General features: G+C 43.7%; 1 protein-coding gene across 1 annotated transcript in view; it reads right to left on the reverse strand.

Annotated features, from left to right (window-relative positions):
• The window catches only part of COL6A1 (collagen type VI alpha 1 chain), a 78,061-nt gene that overhangs the window by 43,650 nt on the left and 10,568 nt on the right, over positions 1-23,843 (reverse strand). The window contains exons 4-17 of the mRNA XM_019553918.1: positions 14,185-14,344; positions 12,473-12,592; positions 12,326-12,346; positions 11,506-11,526; positions 11,355-11,399; positions 10,021-10,074; positions 7,933-7,977; positions 7,789-7,815; positions 6,787-6,813; positions 6,644-6,688; positions 5,556-5,609; positions 2,876-2,938; positions 706-768; positions 80-133 (exon numbers count right to left, since the gene is read on the reverse strand). Of these exons, the coding sequence (XP_019409463.1) occupies positions 80-133; positions 706-768; positions 2,876-2,938; positions 5,556-5,609; positions 6,644-6,688; positions 6,787-6,813; positions 7,789-7,815; positions 7,933-7,977; positions 10,021-10,074; positions 11,355-11,399; positions 11,506-11,526; positions 12,326-12,346; positions 12,473-12,592; positions 14,185-14,344 (799 nt within the window). The remainder of the gene's footprint in view (positions 1-79; positions 134-705; positions 769-2,875; positions 2,939-5,555; positions 5,610-6,643; positions 6,689-6,786; positions 6,814-7,788; positions 7,816-7,932; positions 7,978-10,020; positions 10,075-11,354; positions 11,400-11,505; positions 11,527-12,325; positions 12,347-12,472; positions 12,593-14,184; positions 14,345-23,843) is intronic.

The raw sequence follows: 23,843 nt of genomic DNA on the forward strand, positions 1-23,843 counted from the left end.
AAAAATAAAAGTGGTGTTAAAACACTTGAAGCTGCCAACAAATGTAATCATCCATTCCAGAAAAGTACAGATGACTCACCTCATCCCCCAGCTCCCCTTTCTCTCCAGGGGGACCAACACTCCCAGGTGGACCCTACACAAATAAATCAGACAAAAGCAAACAAGATAAATCCGAGATGAGTTTGAAATAAAGCCTTGTGGCATTGTTTTACAGCTGCAACCTACACAATACAGCTAATCTTCAGAAGAAGAAAGCTGGCCAGAGGGACAGCTTCTGGCTTCAGACAAGAAGGTTGCAGCAAAGGGGGAAAGTCTCTGAAGATCAAACTTTAAGATGTGCACTTGCTTCTTCAGCACTTGCTTCTTCACCTGTAATGGGAGTTCCCACATGAATAGACTGACATACTTGTGTAAGTGTTTTGAGGGTAGGTACTAACAGGGAGCAGGGTCACTGTTCAAACAGTCCATGCATCCCTCTCCATTTGCTTCAAAAGTTTGTGACAAAGCAGCAATGTCTCCTTTTGAGTCTGGATTTTTAGAAGAAATAAGAAACCAAAGGCAGAAAGCTATTCTTGCTGTGACTGACTGGGTGGCAATGTTGCTACCATATAAAGCTAGTCGTAGCCCTGGCACCAAGACATGGAGAAGGAATAACAGTACAAAGATGAAAGGAGGGGCAGCCTTAGGTGAAAGCACTTTACTGACCTTTTCTCCAGAGTTTCCAGTATTTCCTGGCCTACCAGCTTTTCCATTAACTCCAGGCTCTCCCTTGACAAAAAAATCAAACAGTGTTATTAAAAATAAAAATCACTGTTCCCATCTCAAATTGCTTCATCTAAACCAGTACATTTCAGGTATGTTATATCATATTGTGAGCAATCAAAAACATTTCCTAGGTTCTTACCCAAATTATTTCCCTTCAAGATTTAGATTTTTTTTTGTAAGCCATAGAGAGATAAATCCAGGGTAAAAGACCATGAGGGTCTTTGTTACCCTCTATATAAGTAACAGTCTGGGGACAAGCAGATCTAACTATATGCTTTTCCAACTTCCAAGAGAATTGCCCACTTTGAGCCTTTTATACTTAAGGATGTGAAGTGGCAGTGTTTATGTTTATCCATCTCAAAGAAAACAGGAGTTTAAAAATGAGAAGATATGAAACTAAACAGGCTTCTATATCCACCTTGTACTATTCTCTAACCAAGCCGGGATTGCATGCGTGTATTCTGTGGATGCTTCTGTGCAGTCTAATATTAACTCCAGGTCACTTGGCAAATTTCAGGAAGCGATATGTTATGGTGAGGCATCTATTCTTATGAGAAAGGCTTCAGAGCTGGGACAGTGTTTTATAAGAACCCTTCAGAAAAAAAAAATTCCAGGTTCATGAAGAATTTTACATTGCTGTTGAACAGGACAGGGACACAGCAGGTTGTTGACCTTGTAGGCAGGTTATAATAGGAACTAGAGGGAAAAAGGGAGGGAGGAAGATTTCTGAGGTTACATTAACAGGCTCAGCATAGTTTTATGAAAACTTGCTAAGAGCACTGAAAAGCCTTGGGGTGAATGCAAGTCAGGAAATTGGGCTTCCAAAATTCTAACTCCTTTAGTTGACAAAACCCCAAACCTCCTTGGAAACTTGCCTATTTAAAAAAAAAAAAAAAAAGATGCGATGGTTCTAGATGCCCACAAGCCACAGAACCAGAGCTGCCTTGCTGAATCTCTGCTATAAAGCACAATGTTCAGCAAACTGAAAGAATTGCTGGAGGGTTACAAACTATGCATAGTCTGCATCATGGAGTTTTGTGTAATGGCTGATATTTTAAGAACGTTCAGAAATAATTCTGGCGACAGCCAGAAGTGTAACAAGGCATCTGGGTGCCCAGGGCAACATGATACATAGGGGCCATGATGTGGTGAACGCTCTTATTTTTCCACCCTCTTCCCCCAAGTTGGTGTCTGGGGCTGCTGCCCCTGTTGCCCCACCCTGGTTATGCTACTGGTGACAGTCGTTTCAATCTTCTTTTATGAAACCTGATGTGAGCATTAGCACTTTGACATTTTACATTTCACATCTCTCCAGAAACAGCCCACCTTATTGTTTCACCGTTATTCTGGATTACCCATCTTGAAACAGCAACATTTGTCATGAGCCACTGCAGTGAATTATGCAAACTGAATAAGCATAAGGAGGCTGAGGATGGATGAATCGCTGCACTCCTTGGCTTCACTCCAGAGCCTATTTGACTAATGAATGCCTCGCTTGTTAGTTATCCTAGAAGGATCCCCCACCAGTAGCTGCCATGAAGAAGACTTTTTAACACTACATAACTTTTTAGACAATCACTCATTTTTATACAAGGTGGCATTCAGTTGTTAGATTCATTTGGAGCTTCAGCTTGATTTTTTCTTCGCCCCAGAAGTCCACCAAGGGAAAGCCTCAGTATATAAATTAATTGGACCATTAAAAGGTCAGTAACAAAATCAAGATAGTTGAACTCCTACACTTCCCTACGCCTAGCCAGAGAAGCATGTTTGACATCACACTGAGAAATGCTGAGCATTTGCAAGTCCCACAAATGTCAACAAGAGTTTTGCCCTGAGCTGGCACTGGAAGCTCAGCTCCATTGGTATTAATTTTGGTCCATGAATTTGCATTCAAGGAAACTTCAGTAACAATAAATGCTGCATCACTCATTGTATTAACCATTAAATACATTTTCTATGAGTGGTTTCCAAGTCTACTTATCTCACTTGTAAGCTTCATTATGGAATTTTCATTTAGCAAACAATGACCTGCCATCCCTTGTACCATTGACAGAATAAATCTGAAGCTGAGGTGTGGTTGAATGAATACTACCCGAAATTCATGACTCACCTTTGATCCTTTGAGGCCATAAGCACCAGGGTCTCCCTTTGGTCCAGGAGGGCCTTGTGATCCCTATTGCAAATAAGCTAGTATCAATGTACATAGAAAATCAAACAGGCATCAAACATCCCAAATATCCTATTAAGTTTCCACCATTCTGACTGAAGAGGCATATCAGTAAATTAATCGCACATAAAGGGACCAAGGAAATTGACAGCATTTCAGAATTACATGCCTTCATGGGGCTGAGTCACATGCTGTGTCTTATGAAAACTGCTGTAAACTTTTATATGTTTTTGCAATGAAAAAGTAAATTAAAACAAAGCAGCTTGTGATCTCGGTCCTGGGTGGATTCAGGAAAGGAATGAGGGGGGTGCTACCACACCCACTTCAGCTGTGTGGCCCATGCTCAGTGATCTCCTGAGCAACTTGCTGATCAGTACGGGCTCCTGACAGACCTCTGCCTGCCTGATCTTTCTGAGCTCACCAGCTGGTTGGGATGGGTTCTTGCCAGACTCATTTCTTTTGCATGTCTCTGGAGCCTGGGGGAGACCACTGCTGTTGCTCCTCCACCCATAACACCTTCCCTATGCCAAATTCAGGGGCAGGGGAAAAGGAGGAGTCAATGGTGGTGGCCATCACACCTCTTAGGTTCTGGAACTGTATTAAAGCAGTCACTCGAGCAAGAGCCTACACCAACCAGCTGGTAAGTTGAGGGAGCTCACTGCAGCTGGAAGGGGGTTCAACTGCAACAATGCATTGCCTTGGGATTTGGCCCCAATTCCAGTTGTTGGAGCAGAGCAATGGCATTTCTATTTGAATTTTTTCTTAACAGAGATGGAACATTATGTTCTGTACCATAAGCTGACTAATAGGAAGGGATCAAATCACTTCCTCCAAATAACACACCGGAGAAGATGGCACAATTTGACACACAGAAATGAATGACTAAAGGCTACACCCATATTCCTATACAATTTTTAGGAAAAAAGTGCCCCTTAAAAGCCATCTCATGGAATGCAAACACCCAACATTCACATCAATGACTGCAATGTAGCATAGACATTTCCAAACTACCATTAAATGAGCTAGTGTAGGTCCCATCATGCAGGTCAACACAGGTAAATTCACCCAGCTTTTCAGGTAGATTTTGCTGCCCGTGTTGAGCTTTGTATTGCTACAGCTAGCTCACATCAAGTTGGCTTGTGTATCTTAACACTAGACTATAGTCACTATTCTGGTGACATCTCCCATATTATCTTTAGGTGACCTATATACAAAACACAGCTGGGAAATTAGTTCCCTATCTGGGAAATTTTCAAGCCTAAAACAGCTTAAGTATTTTTAGTGGAAAAACTATAATTTTAAGATTTATTTTAATTACCTAATCCATGAACTGATAAATTGCCTAATGTACAAACTGATAAAACTACATAAATGCCCAGTGTAAATAATGTTGCATATATATAACCATCTTTCTATCTTGGATTCCTTTAGAGGATTCTCTTGCATGGGTGAATACTTAGTGTCATTTTTTTTCCTCTCTCAAACACTGAAGCTCTCCTTCTAGGACAAAACCAAGCAAGTAGGTTTGCGTGCATTGCATGTTTAATGATAACTTAGCGCTAAAAGCAATGGTTTTCCACATTTGACTATTTGGGCCTTAGGGTTTTGTGTTTGAAAACTGTGCTTCAATAAAATTGCTACTTTTTGACAAATTTCAGGATGTCTGAAGTGTCATGAAATGCATGTCTTTGTTTTTATTTAAAAATGTATTCAACTATGAAAGTAATCATCATGCGTAAGTGTCACAGCTACAATCAATTACCTCTTTTGAAGGCTAAGTTATTAATCAAGAATTTTGCTGAAATGTTTCTATGCAATATACTCAGAATCCTCTATTTTAACCTATGGTCAATTTTGGGGTTTTATATTTTGGGTCTTTAAAGAGAGAAGCCTTAATCCACAAAGGCAGAGTAAAGTCTTATAGACACCTATGCATATGACTGACTTTTGTCACAGACACATGTATTTCATGGCTTTTAAGCCTAAAAGGACTGTTAAATAATCTAATCTGACTTCTTATAATCAGATCATCTAATTTTATTTCCTATAATCCTTACATTTAATCTGTTTCTTCTGTATTGATCTCAATAATTTGTTTTTGGCCAAAGCCATCTTCCAGAAAGTGATGCATTCTTCATGGGAAGGCACCGACAGATGGAAACTCCATTATTTCCCTTGATAATTTGTTCTGATGGCTAATTCTGGCTTTCAGATTCATCATCATCATCATCACAGATCTCCATTTGCTCTACAAAATGAATCCATTCTGATCTAGTGCTCAGAATGTCCTTGAATAAAACAAGTATACAACAACATGTGGCTAATAACAGCAAACCCACAGGTACTCTGGAACAATTTCTACCAGATTTCATCCACCTCCTGAAAACCCCCCTCTTCTATTCTCAGATGACAGGGCTGAGGTGAGGAATTCCATCACATCTCTGCAGTCACAAATATGTTACCTCTCCACCGTGATTTCTCCTGGGCCCCAGGAAATGCCACATATTAAGATTTCAGGTGGCTGGCAGGGTGATTCCCAGTCACAGGCACTGCCATTCTTTCTACCATGCTTTTAATTAAAGACAATATATGTTAAAGAAAGACAAACCACCAAAGTACATACATCAAATCCTGGAGATCCTTTGCAGCCTGGTAACCCAGGATATCCAGCTTCACCCTATTAGCAAAGAAAAAAGGCCTGCAATGACCCTCCTGCTGAAAGAGCCATCATGGTCTATAGGAATGACAGCAGCTGCAGGTGTGAAGCTCTTACTATATTAAGCTCCAGCATGGGAATTCAACCCTGCCCAAGTGGGTCAGTGAATGGGATTCCCAACTCCTAGTTGGCTCTGGATCTATTGATTAATGCTGGGGTGGAACTGGACAGAGGACATATGCTTAAGCCTGAGCACGTGTTGCTGCTGCATGGACACAGCCAGCCAATGGTCTAAGATCAGTGCTAGGAGAGAAGCCAAGAGCTCAACCAGTCTGCATAGATATGATGAGCCCCTGCAGCATGCAATAATCAGATGGAATCCAGACAGAAGAAGGTCCCCGACTGAAGACAGAGGAGTGACACTAGGGCTGATTTTTCAGCTGTCTGAGATGACCATTGTTAATTAATATGGCTGATGTCTCAATAATGAGATTATCAGTGATTTCTGAGTGAATTCCTTCTTCCCCAAAGGCAGTAGGTCTCCAGCCTGAGTAAGAGCTTGGGACTGACTACCAATAATGGGAGCTATCCCACAGAGTTCATGTATTCTTCACAGTGTTCCCAGACACTGCTGCAATGGGTTGGCTACAGTGTAGATTCACTGTGGGCTGAATCCTTCCCTCACCAAAGAGGTGAGAGGAATAGCAGAATGAGGAAGCTCTGCATGATCCATGGAGAGGCAAGCCCTCAGCACACAGGATCCCAAGCTGGACCTAGGGGGCTGTGCTGCCAGCTGGAGGGTTGGGTGTGGGCCAGAGCTGCACTGTTCTTCTTTCCTTGACCTCCCATTGCAGTGGCTTCACAGTCCCCAGATAATGGCCTACTCCTGCACCAAACCCTGATCACTCTCTGGCCTGAGGAGATGGAGAGCAGAAAGCCTCCTGAGCTTCCTGGCCCAGTGGCAGTTTTTTCTTGTATGAACACCCTGTGGTTTTGTGGGTGGCAATACTTGTGTACAGCCTTGCCTCCCTGCATGCCCCAAAGGCAAATCTTACCTTCATGCCATCAATACCATCAATACCACGCCTGCCCTTCTCTCCCTAAAACAGAGAACAAGGGAAAAATGGTTACTGCATCTTCACAGCATCAACAGAAAAAAAGAGTGATGGTGGGGGAGGGGAAAAAAGCTGCTACTGACCTTGCCTCCCTTGGATCCTCTGAAACCCTGTGGAGGGAAAGGAGAGAGAAGTTAATGCCTATATGCAGAGCATATTCATGTCTCCGCTACACTGATATCTGTGATCAGTCCAGTGCAGACCAGCAGGGGAGGGCTGGAAATAAGGGGTGCAGTGTCCCCTTTTGAAGTTCGCCATTTGTTCTCTAGTAAAAGAAAAGGGGCTTTGACCCATTCCTAGCTAAAGGAGAACAAATTCACACCAAAGGGCATTTTGCATTTGCAAATAGCATCTCTCTTTGGTGCATGTACTCACTTCTGCCCATAGCACTTTATCTCCATCCTGAACAGGATGTTACTTCTGCCACAGCCCTGGAGCAGTAGACAGAGATCAGAGACGGGCACATAAGGAATGCTAGCTTTCACAGTTAAAGAAAAGGATAGCTGATCTTGACTATTGCTCCCTGAAACCTAATTCCTCCTCATTCCATAGAACAGGCTCCTTCACTGCAGGTGCCCTCTGATCACACCTCACTGCAACACAAGGTCATAGCATGCAGCTTTGTAGTGATGCTGGGCCAACAGTACTCAGTTTGGTGATGCTCTGCATTGAACAGGCGTACACCACAGGAGTTCATCAGACAACTTCAGAATCCCTGACAGGCCTTGAAAAGCCCTACTTCTTTTCAGATTCCTGAAGCAAACCATACTTGGTGCAAGTGTGATGGGTGGGGTTGCCAATAACCAGTCATATAGAGGGTGTGTGTAAGTGTGTATCAGACTCACTAAGATGACAACAGAGTGAAGTATGCTTAAACAACAGTGGTGTTCCTCCCACTATGTGTTTTGACAATGGCAATGGGGGAGATTGTGCTTTACCTAGGGAGAAAAGCTGTGAAGACCACTGTCATTCAGCAGCATGGGGAGGAGAGGTTTCTCACAGAACACAGGGAGGGTAGATAGTTGTTGCAGTAAGACTGTAGGGCTGAACAGAGACAAGGAAGGTGCATCGCATGCTATACTCACCTTCTCTCCTCGACTACCTTTGTCTCCCTAAACACCAAAGACAAGAAAAATAAATTAATTAATTGCACATAGGCATCAAAATACAAGTCTAGGAAACAACACAAGTAAAATTCTACCTCAGGCTGTAAAGGACACTTGACGTACCTTCATCCCCTGGTAGCCAACAGGTCCAAGGTCTCCTGGTGGTCCCTAGGGGACAAAATGAAACAAGTTATAGACTTTATGGAAAGAACTAGCCAACACAGGCAGCTACTTCTCTTGCTTTTCTGCAGCATCCTGGGAATATGCAGTCACCAAGGGAATCTGGTGACTCCAACTCTCTCCTTGATGAATCCCTACTTTTTAACTACATTTTTAAAAAGCCCACATGCCTCAAAACATCACATTCCTGGAATATCTGTCTCCTGATTCATTTTATTCTTCTAATTCTACATTGACTTGTTCTCCACTTTTCATCATCTGCATAATACCCAGTTTCCTTCATCTGGCCTCCAATCAGCAAACACAAAGGAAAATTACAGATTTATTTCAGCCGGAGATACAAAGGGCATTTTAACACAATTTTTGCTCCTGGACTTGGAATGCAAACTTCATTGGTAAATCATATTGAGCAACTCCTCTTTATATACAAGCAGACAGAGAGTAATGCATCAGCTTCCATGTTGCAAACATCTGATCTGTTTAATTAGCTGAAGGAAACCTAATTACTTCTTCAGGCAAGCAGGGAAGCCATTCATGCCCTCTGATCCTTTCACTGTAAAAATGTGGCCCATCTCAAGGGATGTGGAAATTGCACATGTTAAGAGGTAGTGTTGTTTGGGATGAATATTAAGTCTATGGAAGAATCTCTCTCTAAGGGATTTCAAAGTTGAAAATACACACAGGCTGACTAACTGCAGTAATGTGTGTGGGGAAAATACACCTCTAAAAATAAATGTACCTTATAAAAATGGAAGGAGAAATGGGAGGATGTTTTCCTCATCCTATTTGAAGATCATTTGCTAAAATACGAGACTCTAACACTGCCCTGTTTTTAGCATGAAAGGGGCATCAGAGCATAAAATACACAGTAATGCGGGGTGGAGGATGGGACATTTGAGTCAGAGAAATACCCTCTAGAAAAAGTGGCTATTTTGGGTGTGGAACAAGCATGCCTTGTGGCCAGAGGTTTACAGAGAGGAGGAAGGCCTGCCCATCTGAGCCAGCCTCAGCATCATCACTGTCCACACCACTTGTGTGGTGTTCCACAGAAACCTGGGCACCCTGCCTGGATGTGGAGAGGGGGATGAGAGCCCTTGTTTCCAAGACTATAGTTACCTTGGCAGCTACATCTATTTGGCTACAACTACCTCTTTCCGCTTCTCTGAACTGTTCTTGTAAGACTGGGATGGGAGCCAAGCCCAAATCTTGCCTATGAAAATGCTGCTAAGCCTCTAAGAAGAGCTAAAAAGAGGGCAATTTTAGGGTCAGCAACAACTGAAAACATTGAGTTCTCAGGGCAGCTGACCACATTTCAAACTCAGAATGATCAGGGAAGTCTTTACCCTTGTGGATTTTACTTGCTACCTGATCCACCGAAAATTGAAAGGCCTGTTTTTGCCAATGGCTCTGGTAACCATTGTTACTTAATGTACTACTTTGGTTGGCTTCCTAATTGGTCCTGCACAGATGGCACTGAACCCAGTCCATCATCCTTTGCAACATGGGAACACAGAGCACAGGACAGGAAGAGACTTCTTAGGCCATCAAATCCAGTCTCCTGCTATTGCAGGCACTTATCTCAAAAAACTGCTTTCATAAACCTAACAAGCTCCACTTTAAAACCACTTAGGTTTCTTGCCCCCTTACTGTTCCTAGTGACAGGCTGTTTCAGAACCTGACAGCCATAATGGTTAGGAACCTCCTGCTAATCTCCAGCCTAGCTTCATTTGTGGCCATTTCATATGCCTTTGTTCATGTGCCCCTATTTCCCTTTAACCTTAGAGAGCTCTTTCCCCTCACTTGTGTTTATCCTCCCAATGCATTTATGAAGAGCGACTCTAGCACAGTGCAGGGTTGCTCAGAAGAAGGTGAATACACAGAGCCAAGGTGTTTGGGCACGGGCAAAAGCAGGCTGAGTGGAAGCTGAAGCTCTACCAGGTTTCACAAGAACCATTAAAGAAACTTTCAGTCAAACTGTGGCTTCTCTTGCAGCCTCCCATTCAAAGTGACACCAGTCATTCCCCTACTTACAGGCACTCCCGGGTCTCCTTTCTCACCAGGAAGACCTGGCTTTCCTCTCTCCCCCTAGAAGACAAAATATTAATGAAGTTAAGACATGATTGCTTCCTATTTTTTTATACAAAACAAGAGTGGTCCAAATCATCCACCTCAGGTAAATTTGGCCCAAAGAATTTGCATTTTATTAGCTTACTCTTAGACTCTACTGGATGTGTTTCCAGTTTCAACATCTAAGAATGTGACATTTCATATATCTGATGTCTGTGACAAGGACCTTTCTGATTCATAGAAGATATACATTTCTAGAACTACCATAAGAAAAAGGAGTAAACTCTGTATATTGGAAATTGTAACAATGGGTTCACAAAGTCTTGTTCTCATGTTCTCCCCATCTCTACTTAATGAACATCAGAGAAAAGCAAACATGGTCCTGAAAGTGATCCTGACAGTTCCTAAAAAGTGGGCTACTGTTATACTCCATGTGAAAGAGGTTAGGGAAGGGTGGGGGGAAATCATTGAAGGTAAGTTAGTGCAGGAGAAGGGGGTGCTTTGCATAGCCAGTATGGATGGAAGCTTTTTGGTTACAGGCATCATAAGGCCTCCCAGTACCAGGGGAGCCTGTAGAGTACAGGACCTTGCCTCATGGGAAAGGAATATATAACCTTCTCTTGCTGTGCCCTTCACCACATACCTGGTGGAGATGAAGGCATGGTTCTGAACCCATCCCTGCTCCTCCCATTCATATTGCTTTGCATTTGGTTAGCATCAGCCACCTTGTTCTCCCTGCTGATAGTAACTCACTCAAAGGTGAGGTCCCAGCAGCAGTGCTTCTTTTGTCATTTGGGAGTGGAGTGGGAAATATCATAGACCTACTTTTGGCATCTCCAAGGAGAGAAGTACTTGATATTGCCCAGCGCTGGCCAGATAGGACTGTGAGCAGCATCCATATAGGACCCTTATTCATGTCTTTCTGGCTAGACTTTAAAGGATACAGCTGGGGTGTAGGCAAAGTGAGGGTATTTTTGTAAGCTATCAGGGAGCAGCAATATCGGCAGAAGGTGGCAAGCTTTAGTGGAGGACAAGTGGCCTAACAAAGTTAAAACCACTGCCGCTGTTCTCTCCTTAAACCATTAACATTATTGTCTTGATAAAATAAGCTTTGCTTGGGACAGCTACAGGATAGATAACCACCCACATAGAACTAGATGGCAAATATATAGGTTTGGGAAACCAGGAGCATCCCATCTAGTGTCCTGCCCATGTCTTTCCAGCACAAACAGCTTCTGTTCTTGTGATATACCCTTATTACCTGGTATGGTACCTAGTGTTGATGTTTGCTTACTAACCTCATATCCTGGGTCCCCAGGTGGCCCTGGAGGCCCTCTAGCAGGCTGTAAGAGACCAAGAAGATATAATTGTTAGAGTGGCCACACATAATGAAACATGGAGAAAAATGTATTCAATAGGAGTTAACAGAAGGCTGAGAAAGCTACTCACCTGGCACTCATAGGAGCAGCACTGTTGAAAAAAGGAAAAAGTAAAGCATTAGAGGCATGGAGGGGCAGGATGATGGATACATCTCAGTAACAAACCCTCACTCCCAGGCAAGAACTGAAACATTCAATTACCACGCACCCACACCTAAACTCAGCCCCCCTGGATAGTGATGGGCAAGTTGGACTGGGACATGTTTACAGATAGACAGACTTGGACAGCAAGTCTTGCTGTAAAATGTCACTAGGCATCAAAGGGACGTGGTATGACATAAGACCATAGTCTACAAACTAACCATTTGCCTTACACAGGGAGGTTAAGTTTTCCCTAAGGGAGAAGATACCAGCACATATCCCCCTATCCACTCTGGACCTGAGGAGAATTAGTACTCTCGGCAACACTGATTGGTCTGGTTGATCCAAAGCACTGTAAGCTTTGTGTCTAGCCAGGCTCCACTGGGCACCTTCTATCAGCTGGTAGCAACTGCTACGGGACTGCAGGCTGTACTTTTGCCAGCCAATGTCAGGAGAGCTATCCAAGAAGACTTCCAAGCATGGATTCAGCAAGACAGGAACAACCTCTCTCAGCCACCTCAGCTCATTCTTTTGGAGTGCAGAGTAGTCTCAGGTTAGCTCTCCAGGGCCTGTGAGCAGCCACACTGCTCCTGCTTACTGCTCTTTATAGCACAGGCTGTTAAAGCAGGGCCTTCAAGATACTGGGCTCGCTGTTACATTGTACTCCCAGAAGTGCCATTTTAGATGGTGAAGGCAGTAGGTTTAGAGGGGAACCCAAGCATGTGGAGAAACATAACTGGAAGACTCACCACTTGTTCCACATTATTTTTCTGAAAAAGAAAAGAAAAAAGAGCGTTTGATGAGGTCACATGGAGCACCATGACCAACTGTATCATGCCTGTGCAGTAGGTTAGAAAGAAGAGCAAACAGGAAGGCAAAAGGAAGAGAATACTCACAATCATATCAATGATGGTGTCAATTGTGTTTTCAGTGTCAGCCGGGGCCTGTATAAGGCTCGTTGCTGTAAAATTGCGACGATAGTTGTTGTCTGTAGCAATTACACTCAGCCTTGGCTCCTGTGGTACAACAAGACAGAGCAAAGTCAGACTCACAGGGATACAGGTACCTAAGTGCCTTCCCAAGCACCCTCCCATCCAAGGCTGGCTCAGATGACAATCCAGCCCAGTCCATGCCGTTATAGGTGACCAGGTATTTGATATTAAGTCCAAAAAAAATTCACTTTTACACCACACATCTGAAGCCACAAAGCACCCCAGCTATCACCCTACAACCAACTTAGGATCTTCAGTACAAAGCACCAAAGGTCTCAGCAACTATAACATGCCACAAGGAGAGAGTAGCAGAAACCAAGGATGCTACTAATGCCATATGCCCCTGCAATAGAAGGGAATTTGTTAAGTGAAAGATGCCCAAATATTCCTAGCGGTAGAGCTGGAGTGCAGTTATAGCCCTGATGGTCCAGGAAATGTACAAGGGGCATTTGCCATGTCTTTTATTGGATGGACTGCATAGGTCTGAGACCTGAAGACAGGCACATAATGCTTAAAAGCTCATCCAACAGCTCTCCCAACTATAGAGCAGGTCCAATAAAAAATATCACACAAAATCCTTGTCTCTCCTGCAAATGATCCTAGGAAGAAAACCATATCTTATATTACAGAGAAAGGCAGAAAACATCCAACGTTCCCAGCCAGTCTGACCATAGTGGGGATTCCTTCCTGTCTCCAAATCTGCCAGTTGGTTTAAACCTGAACTTGTAAGCAAAATGGAGAGGTTTTCCACTTCAACAAATACAACCCTCTAATTTCTAATTGTAGCGGTGGCCAATTTCTGATCCAGGAGAAGGAAAACCCTCCTGCCCTCCACCCATCCCCATCACCAAATTATGCTTTCAAGGTAAAAAAATTCTTCCTGGGCCTTACTGCCTTTATAAATCATATCTCTAAGTCATCTTGACCCTCTGTACATGGCAGCACTGCTGTTAAGAACACTGTTTCTGTTCACACACTAGAAAAATGCTGAAAATTTTTTAGCTCCTATATGCCTTTACTACTGTCACATTAATCATCCTGAACTTATTATTTTGCCTTACAGTCACCAAAATCCTTCACTTAGGTACATGACTTGTTTTACTAATGCAAACTGGACTAGATATTTGTCTGCTTGTCTCATCAAGCTGCCACCGGCAATCATTTTGAATCCAACTGAGTCAGGAATAGACTTAAAGAAAATTTCACCACAGTGTGCAAGCAATGCTAATCTGCATACAGAAACAGAGCAGCGCAATATTTAGAGCTGGAAACTTCCTGAAAGATGGAGTGTGGGGGTGGGTGTTAGACTGAGAAATCTAGTTTGGGATCACCTTCCATATTTGTCAAAGGTATAGTATCAAACTCCTGGTGTAAACTTACACCATCAGTCCGGCATTTCAGATAGAAAATCTTAAGCTAAGACAAAAAGACCATATAGTGCCTGCCTTTTCTGCAATCATACAAAGGCTTTGAAGCCTTATAGGAAACGGGTTATTCTGAAGCAAAAAAAGGATTAACTGAATGCACTAAATAATATCCTGTTTCTGCTTTCATCCCCTGCAGCTCTGCCTACAAAAGGATAATACCAGAATAAGGGCTTCAATTGAGATTCATACCAGATGGTCAGGCGAAATGGCCACAGAGAACACTTTAATCCCCAGATGTTTGGCTTCATTAGCAGCATCCTCTAGTCCTCCACAAGGCTCCTTGTACCCCTCCAGGGGATGACCATCCGTCACCACAATCAGGTATTTATTCTCCTTGTGATTAGAACCACTGTGACAAGTCAAGATATTTGATTAACATGAGCAGTTTTGAGGAAAGCATTCAGTTTCTATTTGACACCAACTCACAATGTTATGTTGAATTAAGGTGGTGCCTGCAAAGACACTTATCTGAGTGGCACTGCTGCATTTGTGCCAGACAGATTCTAGGCCATGAGGAACATGGCTCTGGAAGAACAAACTTGGGAGATCAACATGAATGCAGATTACAGCTGTTGGAGAAGCAGCGAAGGGTATCTTTTGGAGGGGAGGGGAGAAATGTCTTTCTTTTTTACAGGCTGTGGGTCATTTTTAAGTCACCAACACAGTATCAATATTTAAAACTGATGTCTTTAAATCATAAAAATTGGGCTCACTGAAGTTGTACATGTTCTGGAATGAGCCTGTTTAATCACAGGGACCAGCAGCACTATACAAAGGCCAAATGAAGGGTCATGACATGACTTATCTTGCAAAACAAATGTAATACAAAGGGGGTTTAGCATAGGATTATAATTTTATGGGCCAGGATTTAATACTATTTCTAAGTCTATTTATAGAGAACTTGAAGTATTAAATATGCAAGAGTCCCACAGATCTTCTCTTCTCAGTATCACTTTGCAGTTGGAGGCAGAAGCAAAAGAGAAAGTAAATGCTACCTAAGTACAGTTAAGCTTAGCTCCACAGATAATGTCTATGTACTGAACAGCTTAACTTTCTACAGGAAAAACTTAGACTTAATAGATGCAGAGTGGAAACTACAATTCTACAACAACTTCAGCAGCTAACTTCTGAATGAATCAGGGAGACATAGGTTTGGGGATAGCTGTATGTTTGATATGGGAGTTTACTCTTTCCCACAGAGAATAGAAAGCCTTTCACATATGGAATTTAACAACATAACTGTGCAGCTTCAGTTCAGGTTTCAAAAGTATCGCAATAGATCCAACTAACTTGTTGGGGAGGAGGCATAGCCCAATAAATCAAATGAATATTAATCTTTAGACACAAAAATTAGTAGTAATACCCCCCGTTACATTATAATGACATAATACCAAGCTTTTCTTGCCAAAGACAAGGGGAGCTGCTTTGGTTGCCAGTGATTTCTATAAGAATGAGGATTATGGACCACTGTGATGTGTTCAGTTGTAGGCTACAAAGCACACAGAACCAAGAATATGTTGTGTATGAGCTATTGGACAAACAGATGATCTCTAACTTTATTTCTAACAGTATGTGTGCAGTATAGAGTTCATCTATATGGCGGCACTCAGAAAAACATAATCTAAATTGAGTTTTAAAGCTACTCAGTTACACTGCATTAAACCACTGTATGGAAACACTTATTCAGAATGAATGTGGCTGAGAGTCTCAAGCTAAACTGAATTAAGGCCGTTTCTGTTCAGAATAAAAGTATCCACACATGAGTTTAAAACAGTTTAAACAATCTTTCTGTTCATACGTTTTTGTTAATTTTCACTTCCTTGTTACACATTAATTTTAGGCAGCCCCTGGAGTTCTTAACCCTGTGTATTAACATAAACACCTGAAAAATTTTATGCACTCCTTAAGCAGCTTAAAGTTACACCACTCAGGGCAGACTCATCTCTGATCTGTGTTACCCAGCTTATGGTCCATTAATGCAGGGGCGGGCAAAATATGGCCCGCGGGCCAGATACAGCTCACCAGGCAATTTGATCTGGCCCACTGGCATGCACCAAATAATTGTACCCCACTCAGCCCACATGCCTTGCTCCCTTGTGCATGGAAGAGCCCAGCCAGCATGCAGCTTCCAGGCAGGGCTGCTGCTACCACTGCTGAAGCCATTGGGGGACCAGCTTGGCTCCCCCAGCATCCAGCGGCTCCTCATCTCCTTACTGCAGCATTTGCTCAGGACAACAGGTGGGGAAGTAGCAGGGGTTGGGAGGAGAGCTGCAGCTGGGCAGGAGCGCAGAGCGTGGGGTTGGCAGGAATGTGGAGCCTGTGCTCAGGGGAGCAGCAGGAATGCAGTGCCCATGTCCAGAGGGGCAGCGGGAGCACAGAGGTCAGGTTGGTAGGGTGTGGGTGTGAGGGAGGGTGGGAGGCAGGTCCCACACACTCCCCCCCCATGAGGTACAGCCCCCACTGCTGGTAGCAGCAGCAGCAGGAGGTGGGTGCTGAGAGTGCTGATGGCCCATGCAGGCATTGCTGCCTGGTGGCACTTGGCTCTGGCCAGCTCTGCACGTGGTGGCAAGCAGCATAGCCAAGCCGGCCCATCTCTATCATGTGGGGCTCCCTGCAGTGCACATGCAGCTCCTAGAACTCGCACAACACCAGGGGGAAGCCCCACGCAATGGAGCCAGCTGTCTTCCCTGCCCCCAGCCATGCAGGTCCTAGGAGTCCACTGGGAAGCAGAGGGTAGGGCTCCTCTCCACTTCCAGTGGAGTCCTGGGACATGCATGGCTGGGGGCGCGGAAGGCAGCTGGCTCCATTGTGTAGGGCTTCCCCTCGATGGTGCATGAGTGCCAGGAGCTGTGCAACATGGGGGGGAAAAGTGTTGGGAGAGCCTCACACCGCCATCCTTCCTCACACCCTACAACCCCCATGCACCCACAACGTGTTCCCACAACCCCCCAAATATACACCCTCCAGCATGCCCTATGAGTTATTATGCAGTCCCCTCTATATACAGTATGCAAACACAAATTATGACAAAAATATTTTTTGTAATAAAATTAAAATGTGTATTGAAAATGTTTGACTTTTATTATATGATTTGGGTTTTTTATGGTTCCAAGATGGCATCCCTCCCATCCCAAAAGGCATACTTCCGGGGACAAGAGGAGGGGCTTCTATTGGCAAAAGTCAAGGGTTAGGGTGGGACTCCTGGTCCCAGGGTGGTGAGGCACCTGTCGAGGGGTGGGGCTGCCCTTGCAGCTCTCATCACCAAAACTTATTGTGGCCACCCCTGCATTAATGTGTGGCCACTTCTCAGAGATAAGCTGCTCAAATTGCAGTCCTCCAGCATCCCAGGATGAAGCACCTCCTCCCCCAACTTCCTATTCTGTGTGGACAAACTTTCTACCCCCTGAAATCTATTGCCCAGAGGGTGGTTCTGGCACCAAGCCAACTCCCCTTCCCTTCCATGGGAGTGGAAACTTTCCACCTCCAGGGGTGCAAACCTGTATAAACAGTATGCAGAGCACATACCAACTAGTCAAGTTGCAGGGCATAGACAGGTCCAAGAGTGGGGTCTAGGGGAGTTAGTGGGGGTGAACAAGTTAGGTGGCTAGAGCTTCTTTCCTCAGTAACTCCCCCAGAAGTGCCTTCCCTCATTGCTCCCATCCCCCAGCTACCCCAAGAAGCACAACCAGTACCCCATATCCCAATCCCAAATCCCAATTTATTAAAACACAAGACCTTCTTTAATTTACTTCCTCTTTATTTATTCTTCAATTCTTTCTTATTTTTATTTTTCTATTTTATCCTTCAGCAGCTCACTTCCTGCATTTCACCACCTTTCCCTCACCCCCATTTCATCTCCCACTTCATTATCAACCCCCAACCCATTAACTTTCTGTCTCCCAGCTTCACGTTCCTCCTTTTCCGCCAAACCCATTTCTCACATACTCCCACCTACATAATAGATAGAAGGGATAGAAGGCTGTCCTGGCTCACCAGCCCTATAATGGCAACTCACAGCTGTAGCTCCTAGTCACACCCTTGCTCCCCAGCCCTCTAGGGGCTCTGGTTCCAAACTCGAGCTAGCACCGACACCAATCAACATTTGCGCAGCTCAAAGTGCAGCATATAACAAGGCCCTGAGTGTTCCCCTGTAGACAAGTCCATACAAATGGATTCTCAGAAAGCTAGAATCTCTATTAGCTTTGTGCTCTACTTCTGTCAGTTCATAAATAAATCATTTGAGGAGCAGCAGCAAAGATGAAGTGGGAAGCCCTTAGATTTGGTTGGAAGCATTGCTGGGAAATCATTCTCCACCTGGTTAGGATTTTTTTCAGCAAAATAAATGTAATGGGAAGTGACATTTTCACTGGCATGTACCAATTTTACTAAACTTTCATTGCAAAAATTCTTAGATTCAAGCTAGAATTTTTGGTCAAAGCCAGAGTGAAGACTCTAATATTGAATAGCCTGGGATATAGGAGTCCCAGATTATAATATCTTCTCTGTCCAATTCAGACCAGACACTTGAACTGAGTCTTCTGTGTATCAACAGAGTTTCCTGACCACCAGACTATTGGATTTTCTGAGGTGTCTCTCTTGAGGGAGCAGTTATAATTTGTATTAGGAACTCTTCACTGGGCAAGAAAGAGAGAGAGAGAGAGAGAGACAGTAGCTGGTGGCTAATGTATCAGGCAGAAGAAGGACTTGAACCTGTGCCATGCACAGTCCTAAGATTCTCAGGTAATCACATGACCCTAGGAGCTGGGTCCTAACATGCCAAACATTACAAGATTCATTGGCAGACAAAGTTCTTTGGGTATGTGTGATATCTTTTATTAGACCAACTAAATAGTTGGAAAAAATGTTCTTTACAAACTTTTGGGCACAAACACCCAAAGAACCTTATCTGCTTATGTTCTTAGACCAGGGGTGGAAAAAATGCAGCCCACATGCGGCCCGCCAGGCCATTCTATCTGGCCCGTGGGGCCCCTAAAAAATTTAGCAAATTAATAATTATCTGCCCCTGGCTGCCTGTCATGTAGTCCTCGATGGCTTGCCAAAACTCAGTAAGCGGCCCTCCACGCGAAATAATTGCCTGTCCCTCGCTTAGACCAACACAGCAGTAACCAACCCCCCTAAAACAAGATTCAGTATAACAATTGCTGGAGGCAATAACACCAGGCCAGCAGTCTGAATGCAGAGGCATTTCCCTTCCTTTGACTTTGATCTTATCAATGAGCAAGTCAAGAGCCAGGATTGTCTCATTGCAGCCCTTCTCTAGAAAGCCATATGCAAGAAATGGTAAAAGAATGGTTTCTAGGTTCATGCAACCTTTACTTTATCTTATCCAACAGTTTCCTGTAACAGCAACTCACGGTTCCATACTCTCAGGTCCTTCATTACTGTACATCCCTCTCTGAAGGGATTTCTTTCTGGCTTTGCTACTGCTTACAAGCATAGAACGCAGTAGCAAAGCAACATACCTCGAAGTTAAATTAATTTCTGGACAGAGCACCAGAGCAAGGCCTATGTACTGCCTCAGCCCTCAAAGTATCAAGCAGTCCTTATTCTATTGGGTGTCTGCAGATGTGCAGGAAAGCTGCTCTGACATGCTGTAATTACAGCAAGCATGCTAATTAATATGCTCCATCAGCCTCAGCATCTTGTGTATTCAGTGTCCCAGCACTTCAAAATGCTGGTAAGGATGTTTTAACTAAATCTCATCAAACAAGCTTTAGTTAGAGTGCCCTGCCACCATTTTCAAGTGCAGGATGCTGAATATATGAGACCTTGCAGGCACTTTAATTAGAGTGGCTTTCAGAACCACTCTAATTAAAACAGCCCCCCTTCCCCACCTCTGGAGCATATGTAAAGATGCCTATTATACCTAGTGACTTAAAGGCAATGGACTGGTTACATGGGTTTTAAAGCCTTGTGCATCCTACAGCCTAGCTGGGAGATGCCTGTGCATGGAGATGGAATGTCTGCTCTTGTCATGGTAGGTGAGTACATTAACTCCGCTGGCTCCTGTAGTGCTTTTCTTGTGCACCATACTTCAGGTTCAAGGATCAGTATCCTCTCTGCTCTCACTACCATTAGAAATGCTTAGCTCTGTCAGCTTCTGGATGGCACCCTACACATTTATGAATAACACCACATTTTGTACCCAACTCATACTTTGGACTCTTTAATATTAATCAAAATTATATAACCTGTGGTTACTTCAAGGGGTTTGTCTTTTGGCAGCCACAATAGATATTACTGGACTGAGGTTTCCCATGACACCCATATGAGATGGATTGATATAACCACTTTATTTGCATGTCAAAGTAAAACAGCATGCCTGGGACCTAACAAGGAGAAGAAGGACTAAAAGATCAGCATACCTAATACCTGGAAAGAGACCAAAAGTAGCCTAGTAATGCCGAATAGTAAGAGGGCCACAGAAATAGAGAGACATCTTCCCCATGATAGTACACGAAGCACATATTGCACTAATATTTAATTCACCTGCTACATATTTGCATTTGTGAGTATCTCCTTTTCTGTATTGAGCCCACTCATACTTTCATTTGGGGATTTCCATTTTTGGTAAGTAATTATCCATTTACTCTACCACCATTAATGTTTGCACCAACTGGCTCCTGTGGAATCATTGTGCTTTCTTTTTGCAGTTGTAACTTTTTTAAGTTTCTAAATTTCCAACTTCAAATATCTCAAATGATTCTCTCATTCCTGCCTACAGTTACTTAGCCTATTCTATAGGCTACAGCCTTTACGGGATGTCTTACTGTTCTGCTCTGTCTCGAGTTCCTCAGTGGGTTGGACCTGGGCATTAGTACATCCAGTCAAAAAGCCTGAGTCTTTGCTGATTAGTCTAAACTTCAGAGATTAAACTGAGAAACAACTGGACACACATTTACTTTTGATTCAGGAAATCCAGACCCATGCCTGCAGTGTCTATGGCCAGAAGCTGGAAGATGCTAGAACAAGGCTCTCTGGCCATAGCCAGCATGGGCTGTGTGCTTGTTTCCTCTTCCTGCTGCCCCAGAGGTCTCTGGGATTTGCAGTCCAGACTCACAACAGTAGGACTGTACAGGGCTGCTCATCATTTCCTCTTCCTGCTTCCAGGTGCCTTTGGGATTTGTAGTCCACAGTCATAACCAGCAGTAAGTTTGAGCAGGGGAAGTGGTAGTTAACCCCTTTCCCTGGCCCCAGCCCCCAGCCGGGGTTTACGGTGGGGGCAGGGGGTGGAGAGTGGGAAGGGGGAGAAATTCCCTGCCTCTCCTCCCCCACCCCCAACCCTTCTCTGCTGGAGGAGAAAACACAGTCCAGGGCTGGAAATCATACTCAGATGCTGGAAGACTAATTTAACTTGAACCAGGAAGGGATCTGGAACAGAAGTTTCATAAACCGGTTTGACCCATATCAGTTAAGTCTGATACTACATTCAGCCAGATTTATTTTAAATGAGTTTCAGCCATTTTGAAAGTAGTTTATGTGCACTGAACTTACATTCTGTTACATGTTTAAACCAGTTTCTGATCACTTAAACGGGTTTATGTGTAATGTCTATCCTTAGCCAAAAGATCTTATTATAAGAGTGTTTGTTTTTTTGGAAGGCCAAAAAGAACAAGTAGGACCTGAATTCTACGTGCACATTGCTTTGAGTAATATTCCCATTTCCAGGCCCACCCCAACCACCTATTTAACGATTTACTTGGCACTGAGCATTGATTGACAATATTCTATTAAAAAAACAGCAGTCAAATGCCTGAATTTCCTGATGGGTTCAACACAATGCTGATGGGAATCTAGTCACCTCACACCATCAATTCTGCCAATTTTGTTAATAATGGCCTCACAGCCTATAACATACACCTTCTAGTTGGAGAGGTTGCTTCCTGCTGGGATTCCAGCCAAGTCCTAGCAGCAAAGGCTGCCAAGCTGCACTATAATGAGGGTTGGTGAATCCCCATCTTGAGACAGCCAAAAATAACACTTTTTGCCTCCCTTCCTCCTCCCCATTTTGATCTAGAAAACATAGCGAACCTGCAAAGAAGCTGAAGAGCATCTCCTCCTTCAACAGCAGTAGAACCTACCAAATGCAAGTTTTGTGACATCTTGGTCAGACTTGCAATGGTGGGAATCACTCTAGATCATCACGGCAATTCTGTATTCTTTCTGCTGATACCTTCAGCCCAGCTACTGCTAAAGCAACGAGTTTCAGCTTCTAATTTCTCTCTCTTGGGTGACAAGGCTCTAGGCAGCCAATACTGGCTCAGAGTCTCTCACACCTTTCCTATAGTTTCATAGTTGGAAGGGTCAGAAGGGACCTAAGCAGATCATCTAGTCTGACCCCCTGCCATGGGCAGGAAAGGATGCTGGGGTCAGCTAGGTGGCTGTCTAGCCTCCTTTTGAAGACCCCCAGGGTAGGGGCAAGCACCACTTTCTTTGGAAGTTGGTTCCAGCTCCTAGCTGCCCTGACAGTGAAGTAGTGCCTCATGATATCTAGCCTGATTGGGCAGCCTGAGGCACCACCAGAGAAGTTGGTTCAGGTGGTTGGAGGAATTCTGTCACACTATCATTTAAGCTGTAGCCAGTGGTGGGCTCTCATGTGTACACCTATGTGCAAATTGGATGTTCTGTTGCTAAGAGCTGTCCTTAAGACCAGTTCAAATTCAATCTCCTCTAGAGAATGAGGCTTGTGTCTTAGATACGTGGTTATCCCCTATCTATGTTTAGGTATCACCTGCTCACTCCCTGAACCACATGATGAAACAATCCCACCTTGCACCTCAATAATTCAGTAAGTTAGTGACAAAGTTTAAAGGTATCTTTATCCCTTTCTAGAACAAAGCAATTGTACAATAACTGTTAGCTCTGATCTGAGCTACTATTTCAGCCACAGGAAATACATCAGCCCAGATTTGGACTTGTTGCAAGAAAAACAGCCCGAAATGTGGTATTTGTTACTGATGTTGATTGCCTCTTAAATTGGTTTGTGCCGGTGATTGCCTATCCCCCCTCCCAATCCTCATCCCTGTGAGCCTCTCCCTCCCAGAGTCCAGGAGAACACAGAAAAGCACAAAAAATGAGGAGGGAGGTTAGGGAAACTGACCTTTTGGAAAGAAAATGTGAAAAGTTGTAACCATTTCTAAAAACAGACATTTGAAAAATTTCAAATAAACATATGTTGACTTAGTTTAAATTACTGCTTTGTCATCTTAAACCTTGCACATTGTAGGGCTATAGAAGTCCATGTTCTCAGTACTGACATAGCAAATCTCCTTCTCCTACTGTTTGCTACTTTCACTTAGGTCTTATCTGTACCTCAGTCCCCAGACTGGAGGTGGAGCTCTAGAAGTGAACCTTTCTATTTTGGAGAACCATGTAAAACCAGGCCTTGGATTGCAAGCTGTCTAGGGAAAGGACCGCCACTTTCTGTAGGTTCATATGGTAAGTAGCACAATGGATCCCAGTTAGAGTTTCAGGGAACTACAGTAAATTCAGCAATGAAAATGAAGGATTTTAAGAGGCGGAATTTTCCACCCAGAAATGGAAATTTGAGACTCAACCCTATGAGAAGTGCCAAGAGCCATGAGCTCAGTTACATCTGCTGAAGATATAAAAGCAGCCTGAACAATTTCTCATTACAATTAAATGCAGGCTCAATTTATTTTATCTAATGGCACATTCAACTGATGGCACCCACAATGGATACACTCATAAAATTTTGCTCCAGGTGCTGGAAACCAGTTTAAGCGAATTGAGATGAAGGAGAAAATATTTAGCTAGTATAAAGTGCCACTGCAGCAATAAAACTTACCAGCTGAGGATCACCCAGG

This window comes from Crocodylus porosus, unplaced genomic scaffold, assembly GCF_001723895.1.
Source record: "Crocodylus porosus isolate Cpor-Errol unplaced genomic scaffold, CroPor_comp1, whole genome shotgun sequence".
Classification (NCBI taxonomy): domain Eukaryota; kingdom Metazoa; phylum Chordata; order Crocodylia; family Crocodylidae; genus Crocodylus; species Crocodylus porosus.